The sequence below is a fragment of the Ricinus communis genome, chromosome 3 (genome assembly GCF_019578655.1).
Source record: "Ricinus communis isolate WT05 ecotype wild-type chromosome 3, ASM1957865v1, whole genome shotgun sequence".
Lineage (NCBI taxonomy): Eukaryota > Viridiplantae > Streptophyta > Magnoliopsida > Malpighiales > Euphorbiaceae > Ricinus > Ricinus communis.
The window spans coordinates 23524777-23535361 of NC_063258.1; the positions used below are offsets into that span (position 1 = coordinate 23524777).

The 10585-nt window shown below is 35.1% G+C and overlaps 1 protein-coding gene across 1 annotated transcript; it reads right to left on the reverse strand.

Annotated features, from left to right (window-relative positions):
• Nucleotides 1-1856: 1856 nt before the first annotated feature.
• On the reverse strand, nt 1857-9672 carry LOC8265778 (autophagy-related protein 11). Its single transcript, XM_002528355.4, has 5 exons — nt 7750-9672; nt 4668-6315; nt 3772-3992; nt 2869-3082; nt 1857-2517 (listed from the first exon to the last, which is right to left on the reverse strand). Exons 1-5 carry the CDS (start codon nt 8691-8693, stop codon nt 2107-2109), a joined length of 3438 nt encoding a protein of 1145 aa, XP_002528401.2. The 5' UTR covers nt 8694-9672; the 3' UTR covers nt 1857-2106.
• Nucleotides 9673-10585: the final 913 nt, after the last annotated feature.

The following is a 10585-nucleotide window of genomic DNA, read 5'->3' on the forward strand; positions in this document are numbered from 1 at the left end:
AACCATTTTCTTTTTCATTAAAATTAATTTATAAGGGAGAAAGAAATGCAGTTTTTTGCTATGTTAATCAAATAATAAGTCTGGAGATTGAAGACTCAAACTCGTGTTTATTCTCCATTTTATGAAAAGTTTCCATAAAAAAACAAATCAAATAATTCTTTTTTAATTCAAAAAAATCAAATAATTAGGAACAATCCAAAATCTTTCATATTAACAAATGGTTACATGTCTTCTTATGATATAAAGATCCAATAGTTAATAATTGGACGTAAACAAAATACAACTGAATGAGCAAGAAAAATCCATAAATAATCTGAATCAATGGTTACATGCATCCCATCTGTTGCTTTTGCAGGATGAGTCACATTCCACAAAATCTTTTAAAATTTTAAAATTTAAAATAAAAGTTCTTACCCAGACTTGATGTGGGTAAGAATTCCTGAAGAAAAACGTACACTATAAAAGAACTTGTAACCAATTAAATATCTATCTAAAGGATCGATGTGGAGGAATGACCAGCTTGTTCATCTCCAATGTGAGTCCAATGTGTCCATCAGCTCTGCATCCGTCGCCTTCAGGCCTAACAAGTCCATGGCGACCGCTTTTCTTATGCGATAGTTTCGGCAAAGGAATTCGAGCCCTACCCACCACTGTAACGCCACTGGAGCTGCAGGTTGCAGGGAAAAATCCTGGAATGTTATACCTGAGCACTTCAACATGCAAGAACCTGATATCCAATGACTTATCTAACTCCATGCGACGTTTCGTTTCCCAGACTGGATTCGGCAACCCTTGTGCCAAATGCGTTTCGTACTGATCATCAGGATGAACCCAGCAAATGACTTTATAATATCTCGATCTGACACCAGGGTATGTATTTGGGTTGTCAAGTCCTTCGGCGTAGTGAATGGAAACATCTAGATCAATCTCAAAATCTTCTTCCCTCACTACTTGCTTGTTCTTTTGCGTTAAAGCGGCCATGTTACTGCGTCTATAGCTTTTGTTTTTCTTTTTATAAACCTGTGCCTGTGTAGAGAAAGAAAAATTTGGCAATCGCCAGGACTCCAGAGCTGTGAGATTTTGAGATCAATAAATAAATTATTCAAAAGAAGAAAAAAAAAAAAAAGAAAGCCGGAGAACAAGCGGGAAGAAAAAGAGTGAAACCTTACTTTGTGAATGCTAGTATCCACCATGAGAATGTGGAAGAATTAATGACAAGATGTATTGTGGAAGACTACATGTAGTTTTAATATTGTAGAGTTTTGGTTTCATCAGAACAGCAGTTCCTAAAGGTTGGACGACAAAAGAAAACCATAACGAAAAGGACTTCTTTGTCAATTCGTATTATGTATTCATGTAACTATTAGGGTTTCAAAGATTTAAACAAAAAAAAAATATATATATATATATATATATATATATATATATATATTGTGGTACTGCATGGAAAAAGTATAAAATTAAAATATATTCACTCAATAAACAAATAAAAGAGCACTAAATTATTTAACTAAAATTCATTTTTCCTTACAGAAAAAATCAATTTCTAATATTGTGTTTGGGAGTATCGATTTTTTAAATTTTTTTCTAAATTATTTTTTTTAAATCTGTTTATTGTAGAAAAATGAATTCACATTTTCTATAAAATAATTGAAATGATTTTCAAGATTCTAAAGTTAATATAAAATAAAAATTGAGATTGAGTCTCTCGTACACAGTATATGATGTTAATACAGAGAAGAAACCAACTTTGGGGAAAATAGATGACGGGAAATATCAACTCTGGGCCATCCTCAATGGTGGCCATGATATATCAGAAACACATGGAAGAAAGGAAGTTAAATAGACGAGCAAAATCAATTAAAAATTGAAGAGATTGATAAAAGAAATATTCACAATTTTGTTTACATGTTTAAATAGAATAACTTTATATACAGAGAGAAAAATGTTAAACTTAAAATTTGGATTACCAGCTGTACAGAGAGGAAGAAGTTCAATTTCCCATAATTTTAGGAAAATGTTTATATATATGCCATATGATTATATATATATATATACACTTTAAGTTTCTTTCTTCCATCATGTCTTATCTGCCTGAAGCAGGGATCAGGAAGCTGGCGATGAACGAATGGTGGTATCAGGTAACATGGCTACTGTCACTACGAAGTATTCACAACCAATAGGAAGATTGTATGGGTTTGAACTTGATCCCAAATTCTTCAGGGTTAATAGGTCTGTCCCTGTGTCAGATGTCAGATGATCCACTGGATTTCCCCTACCATGCTCAGGCCTGGCAGGCAATGGTTTTGCCGTCTGCCTTTCAATATGCACAATCTGCCCAACGATGTACCTGGGTCGGCTTGGGAGATGGTCAGTAAACAAGGCCACAGATTCAGCAGACAGATAGTAGTTAGAACTACTCCGATTGATCGCTTCATAATGCCCTGCTGTGTTGATAACAAATGCAGCAATCTCGTGGATTTCCAACCGGCCAAATGATATTCTTTCCTTGTTCGCCTGCAGGATGAATTGAATTCCATTTATAACTGTCAGGTTTAAAGACGAGCTAAGAAGAAGCATAACTTTGGGGCAGTTGAAACAATGTTTAACCCAAAACAAAAGGGCCACAAAGGCTAGCATCAAACCAGGTCTTCCTGGAAAAGGAAATCAGCTAGAGAAATAATTAGTCATTCCAGGCACATGAGCCAGCAAACTTGCATGTAGAAGTGCCCAACAATGTGGGACATGCAAGGGTTCGGCACACGCCCTGACATAATAATATCTCATGCATCAAATGAAGCCTTAGTAACTGATTGACTCTACCATTAATAAGTCAAAAAGAATAAGCCATTAGAAACCTAAAAGTACCTGCTTCTCAAGTTGATGTTTTTTATATAAAGTAGTAACCAACTCCTTCTTTTCTTCCAATTCTTTCCTAAGCTGTTCGTTTGCAGCTTCTAGTTTTGGGTACTTGTCAAGCAGCTCTTCACGATGCCTAGACAAGAAACTGACTTTTTCTGAAAGAGCACGAATACATTTCCGGAACTCAGCAGTACTATCATCTTCATTGTCATTATTGGAGCTGTAAAATTCGAAAATAAAGCAATTTAACTGTAAGCTAAACCGAGAATTTGAAGGACGCCAGAAAATCCTCACATATATCTAGAACAACATAACCTGCTAGGGTTTAAAATTAGCAAGCAACCAACATCTCAACCTACAAATAGGAAGCCAATACTTATTGGCTAGCACCATATTGTCTATTTCTGCTGCAGCCACGTACAGCCCAATGTAGGACTTTGGCAATGGCCATAATGACCATTGCTTGTATAAATTGACCTAGAAAATTTGATTCTCCTTTTTGTTTGAAAATTTTGAATATCACAATTGGGAGAGCAATTGATACTGTGTTTCACCTTGACATCTCCATACCACAGCAATAACTGCAATTTAAACTGATGTCGCCCATGCCCATCCTCATAAAGAATTACTAAGATTTTAAGACAGATGGAGGAAACTTCTTTATTTATTGTTATCTTACTCTCTTTGTTTCCAAGCTATACAACAGGATTTATGTGCTAAACTTACAAATCAACATTTTAAATGAGGTGCCTAACCTAATTGTTAAAACAAGTGTGATATTTCTCACTTCAAGATGGAAAATTTCGGAACAGATCAAGAAAGTAAAAAGATGCTTCTAGTCCTGCAACAAGATTATGAAAAACAATGATCCCTGAAGTAAAATATAAGGAATTCTAGCAAATGTCTTACTTTCCCAGAGATTGAGCTAAAGCACGCAAGGAATCAGCAAAACCAGCAACTCCAACCGGTGCACATACACAGCTCTTAAGTCTTTCAAAAAGGCTGCGCATCTTCACAGCAGATGCACGCAAGGCATTATATTCAGAGGCCCTCCGATCAGCTGCACAAAGATGAGTTTGGGCTTCCTCTCTTGCTTCATGTAAACAATTCTCCAAATGAGCACAATTCATCTGTTGCATAGGGAAAAAGAAAAACATTATAAAAATATATGGAATTTAAAGCATCTATGACATTCAAAAATAGATGAAGCCAAGTATAATTCAACAAGGGGAGTGAATCAGTCATATCCAATCAGAATAAGACTATATCTGATCAAAATTAAGATGTGACAACCAAATTTGGGAAACTGCCACAGGCAATGATGGTATAGTGATAGAGAACCAAAATGGTTGAACAAACACACAAAATCCTAAAGCACAAAGCTAAAGGAAAGAAACAAAGCACAAAGCCAAGTTATTTTTTGAAATCATAACATGACCTATAAGTCCTTTCATAATCCTCAAAGAAACAAAAATGCAAAAGCCTACTTTTTGTTTTAAGTGACACAGGTATGAGTAAAACAAAATACTTAAACTAACAACTAATACAAGAAACTATAATCACAAGACTGAAATCCTACCAATGTCTGACATAGCAGAAACATAAAACAACCAGTTCTTATCCACTGCAATAAGGATCTAAGTTTTCAGAAAATAAGAGTATATGTAAAAATCACAAGCAATGACATATGAAGGATCAAAATGATAAAAAAGAATAATAGCAACCATACAGATTAATGCAAGAGCAAAAGAAGAATATGCGAAAATGAAACAATAGTGGGAAAAAGGTGGTCCATCTTCTAATACCTGAGATTCATCGAGGAGCTTTCGACTCATTTCCAATTCCCTGGTAAGAACTGTAACATCCTCCATAGCAGCTTTAAGCTTGTTTTCAATCTCACCCAACTGATCTGATTTTTCATCAAGAGCTCTTTGTAATTCCAACACAACATCACTAGTTTTAGCCTCAACTGTAGCATCAGAAGGTAAGACATTCTGAGCTTCAGGCATACTCTCAGCTGTGGAACTGTTTGCCAATGACATGCCTAGTTGGGCCACTAGCTTATCTTTCCCATCTTTGTCACTAACTTGCAGTTCTTCACGCTGTGGTTCTGTCATTAGTGAATCCAGCTGAGTATTTAGCATTCCAGAGGAATCCATCATATTTTCATCAACTCCTTCCCGACCTTTGCTTGGTTGCCTAGTGAGAAGTCCTAACTTTGAATCTAAAGAATTAGAAATACAAGAGACCTCATCCATGGGTTCTGAAGTTCCACCACCTGTAACTTCGGGTTTGCTGCCATCAGCTTTCGCAGCTGGAATGTCAAAATCAGATACAAGATTACTGATTGAAAGCTTTTGCCCCTGCAGATACTGATCAGACAATCTCTGTTCTAATTCTTGAATGCGCTTCTCATAAGACAAACACTGCATTTGTTTTGCCTTAAGCATAGATTGGAGATGCTTCCCATACTCATCTTTCAGCTGCAAGGCTTCAGCTGTTCTCTCGGCAGCATTCTTCAGCAAACTATCCACTTTACTATCATCGAGCGACTCATATTCAAGTTCAAGGCCAAGGGAACATATCAGTGCTTGTGCAGAAGCAAGTTCAGCTTTCAATTTTGCATTCTCAACTTCCATCTTGCTAGTTCCAGCTATCTCTACCAACTCACAGCCTTCAAGGAGCTCATGATCGTCTTTGTCATGTGTATCCGCAGAAATCTCCTCTGCCTCAGCCGAATGAGAACTTTCAGTAGACATGGAGAATGAACTTCTCAAGCTTGCAAGCTTCTCACTCTTTAAAGGCAACCCCGCCAAATGTTCAGGAGCATACCGATCCAGGTCTGACATGTCAATATCAAGCAAATTTGTGTCAAAAGGAGCTATATTGACATCGCACTGACTAGGAGTATCGTATAACCCCATGGCTGCTAATACATCCCTGGGTATATATGAACTATGTGCTTTCAGAAACTCTTCCCGTCTCCTAACCTCAACCTCCCTCTTGGTAGCAAGCCTCTCGGCCAATTGTCCAGCCATGCCCATGTAAAGCTTCATGGAAGCTTTCCTCCTCACCACTTCTGCAAGACAAGCTCTATAAGCAGGACCGATCCCACGAACTAGCTTCAGATCAGTAAATAGATCATCCTGGCGCACCATTGCCTCTCTAAAAACTGGAAACTGTAACTTCGCATCTTTAATTATGTAAGAAACATATGTTATCTTTTGCATATAGTTGTGTACAAAGATGTTCATCTCATTCTTCTTATCCTTGCAAAACTCAAGCAGCTTGGTAATTGAACGACCGCAAGCCTCCATCTTAGGCAAATGATTCTTGTCATGGACATCATACATGGGACCCAGGGCTGAAACTGCATCATGAGGACGAAGTGAGGAGGACAATTGGCAGGACAGACAATCATCGACAAGCTTCTTTACTGTATTTACGTCTTTGCTGCATGATACAGAACAGAGTCTCAAATGTCAACTGAACTTGCACTATTTCTTTACAGCAAAAATATGAGAGCAATTAAAAGCAATGTAATACTAAATGAAGGACAAACCCTAAAGTGCAATAGTAGATAAATGGAAACAATGATGTTTCACAATCTTCCACCTTTAAATGGTTTTAAAGACTTAGAATCTTGTGTAATACTTTACATGTGGATCCATTTTAAAAATAAAAATTAACAAAAATCAAAAAATTTGAACTTCCCCACAATAAACAAACCCAGGAGCATCTAAGTTCTCATCATACATTCAACATGTTCCATGCACAAAAGTTAAGGAAGAAATATAAATTCAGAGCCATTTAATGTATAAAGAAATAAAAAAAAAAGGGGGCAAGAATAACCTTAGTCTAGAAAATGGCATACATTTTCCATGGAAAAGACTAGTAAGTGACTTTACAAAATGATTAAAAGAAAACAAAAATTTTAAACTCACTGTGAAGGTACCTTATACTTTTGAAACAGAAACACCAACAGCCTCAGGTGCTTAATAATTCAATCAGGTTAAGGCCATTAGTAAGAATGGTTAAAATTTATAAGAGCTACAAATTTTTCCCAGCTAATAAGGATATGCAGCAATCCCCACTCCATATCCGACTAAAACTAACAAAAAAGGGCATTAGGACCAAGCAGATGTGGACCAGAGACCCAAAAGTACACTAACAGGCCAAACTTCCTTGCAAAACCCAATGCCCTTCTTACATTTAGAACCTCAGTACAGAAACTTATTATGGGGCTGTGTATAACAGTCTAAGTGAAAATTAATTATCTAACAAGTATCTAATAAAGCAGAGGCCACAGAATTCACAACATTTGGTAGTTTACCTGTTGTTTTGATAACACCATAGATCCAAGATATTTCATCGAATCGCTGATGAAAAGATTCTATTTGTCCCCTCAACCAAATTCTTAAAATCAAATTGGATAACTTGTTGATGCCTATCCCTCTTCCCAGATTTCTCATTTGTTAAATTACTGGTTTAGTGTGAGAGAGAGATATGCCTATTTTTGTTTGGTAAGTCAAAGTGAGAAGCATCTAAATCTTAAATTCACATCAGAAGTAAGAAAGCAAGAGAAGTCAGAACCAGTTCATAGATTATACATGCTCAAAATATGTTCATCATATGAAAAGCATAAAACAAATGTAAGACTACCATAATGGAATACAGAAACTATAGCAAAACTTCAAAACTAATTCTTGGCAATCCAATAATGCATAACCACAACAATGTTCTCAAAGGATCAAATTATAGCATTATTCAAGAAAAAAAAAACTAAAACATGAAAATCTTCTGGAAGACTTGAGAAAGGTCAAAAAAAATTTAAGAAATATAAAATTTCTAGGTTAGATCAAATGATGAGGAAGCAAGTCAACCAACCTTAATGATTGCATTATACTCTTTTGTTCATTGATGAATTTTTGATGCTCCTTGATGGTTAGCTCTAAATTCTTAAGAGGAAAGGAAGCCCTGCAAGCAAATAAGTCCTCAACCTTGCGCTTCACTTCACCAAACATCTGCTTAAATTCAGAAACCTTCTTTTCAAATTGCCTATGGGAGTTGCTACAGTTCTCCACAGCCTTTCTCAAGTTCTCTTCCTTCACAAAATCTACTAAACACGTGCGTGTGGTGGCCTGCAAAGCAGGATGAAGTTTGATAGACCTCAATTTTTCTAAATCCCTCCTGTAATTCACTAAGAGTTCAGAATGCATCCTGTGCTGCTGTGTGTAGCGTTTCATGAACTCTGAGTAATTCTGACTTATCATCCTATAGTATTGGTCAAGATTACCCCTAGCTACATCAATTGCTCTCTCCTGCACCTTCTGCTCTCCAAAAAACCTCTCACAATGTGCATACTTTGCATGGGTTCTACCATATATTGCATGACCCCTATGGTAATGGTACCTAAATTGCCTTTCGTAGGAAGGCAAAGCCTTCAGAGCTGGGTCCAAGGCGTCATCTAAGGGGTGGGGGTCATGCGTACATCCTGGTGATGGAGGATCTGCAACTTCAAGAATATCAATTTGCTCAGGTGCAGGGGAAGGAGAGTTGTTCTGGAGCCTAGTTCTATTAAAGATAAACACTTCTCGGTCACTGGATGGAAGCTTATAAGCTGAAAGAGGCCGCTGGGGCTCAAGTTTCATATCCAAACACAAAACAAGTTGCTCATTGAAATTAATCTCAGAGACAGATTCAATATACCTCATAACGGCCTCCACTAGGGTTGTTTCATCACAATCAAGCTCAAAGGAGTGACCATTTTCAGCTACATAAACCAGAAGCTTACCCTCATGAACTGAACCCTCAGTGATGCTTGAATTCATCTTATCTTAGATGCAGAATTACCCACCACAGAATACAAGCAAACAATAAATTGCGAATATTACAGAAAAATTTTGAGCTGAAAACCCGCAAATAATGGTCCAATCTAGCCCAGAGATATAGTTGAAACAATTCAACTTAATTTGTATCCAAATCAATGGAAATATAGCTTTTTTAGAGCTTTAACCCTTGATTTTCACGACCCACTACTGTAATCTGCCAAAACAGCCAACTTTCCCAAAACCCACCGAGAATGGAATCAACAAAGCACCATTTGCTACAGATTCACCATCCGAATCAACAAAAAGAAAAGGCCAAGATTTATCCAAGGAGCTCCTAACTTTACACACAAAACCCCAATTTAGTAAGAAAAACCACCATTCAATCCCTCTAAGAAAACACTAATTCGCAACAAACCCGCCAATAATTAAGTCAATAAAACACTAAAGCAACACCGTCCCGTCATCAAATCACCAAGATAAAGCCAACTCCCCAAAGTACCCACCAAGTATTACACCAGAAAATAAAAAACCCTTACGACGCCCCACGATTCTCAAAGATACCTAAACCTAAACCAAGACCAGAAGAAAAAGAAAATTGAACAACAAACAGAAAAACAGAATGTGAACCGACAAGAAGGCAATTTTTCTGTGGAGAAACTTGAACGGGGAGATTAAAGCAATCGAAAGCAATTACGTGAAGACACGATGGGAATCTAGCTCAACGGGTAGAGAGAAATTAAGGGTAAGGTTATCTCCACGAAACCTCTTTCGATTTTTTTTTTTTTTCTCTTTAAATAATGTTCTTTGTAATCTGAGATTTTTCTCTGTTTTTTTCTAATATATATATATAAACTAATTGTTTATAATTAATAATAAAAAAGAAATATAGAAAAATCAGAAAGAAGCTTCCGAGAGAAGCAAACACCTGCGGGTAGCAGAATAGGTCTGTGTGTGCATCAATCTGTGTGAGTTATAGCAGTTGGGACGAAGAGAAAAAACAGGGAAGCAGCTTTTTATTTTATAATTAATAACCAATTATTATTAATTAATTATATTATTAATAATAAGATATTTATTTTTAGGAGTTTTCTAATCTCTTTAGTTTTTCTTCTTGTTGTTCTCGGACTCTTTGCAATGGAAGTAATTGTTTTATATTATCACTTTACTCCTCAATGCTTTTTAGTATATACATCTACAAGTTATATATTTCAACTCATAATTTGTAAATGATAATTTTTGTTTTATAAATTAATGACTTATTATTATTTTATGTTTTACTCATATAAATACAATGATGTATTTTCTTAAAAAATAAATTAAAATTAAAATTTTATTTATGAATGAGGGAAAATATGGTTTATTTCAATATTTTCTTATTTTGTTATTATAATTATATTGTATATAATAACTACATTATATTAAATTATAATAATTTTTATTATTAATTTATTATATCTACTTTTTTAATAAATAAGAATTTTATTCTAAAAGATCATATATGATTTATTTTTTAACTAAAAGATAATATATAAATTTTTATCCAACAAAGTTTGTACTTTAAAATTTTTTACATATTTACCATGAATTTTAGGATTATATTTCAATTACTAATTTTAGTTTTATTTTTTAGTAAAACTATTAGTAATTTATTAATATGACTATAATTTTAACAATAGCAATAAAAGAAATTAAGTTGGTAATAGAGTTTTGGTTGTTTCCTAATAAAAACATAAGTAAATAAATAAATGGGCTGATAAAACATTCTTTTCTATTAGTTTACTCATTTATATTAAGGTTAAAAGAACCTAAAAATCTAACTCTTCTAATATCTCTTTCTCTTTTTCTTTTCTTTTAACAATTGCAAATATTTCGTTTTGACCAGTAAAGAAAAT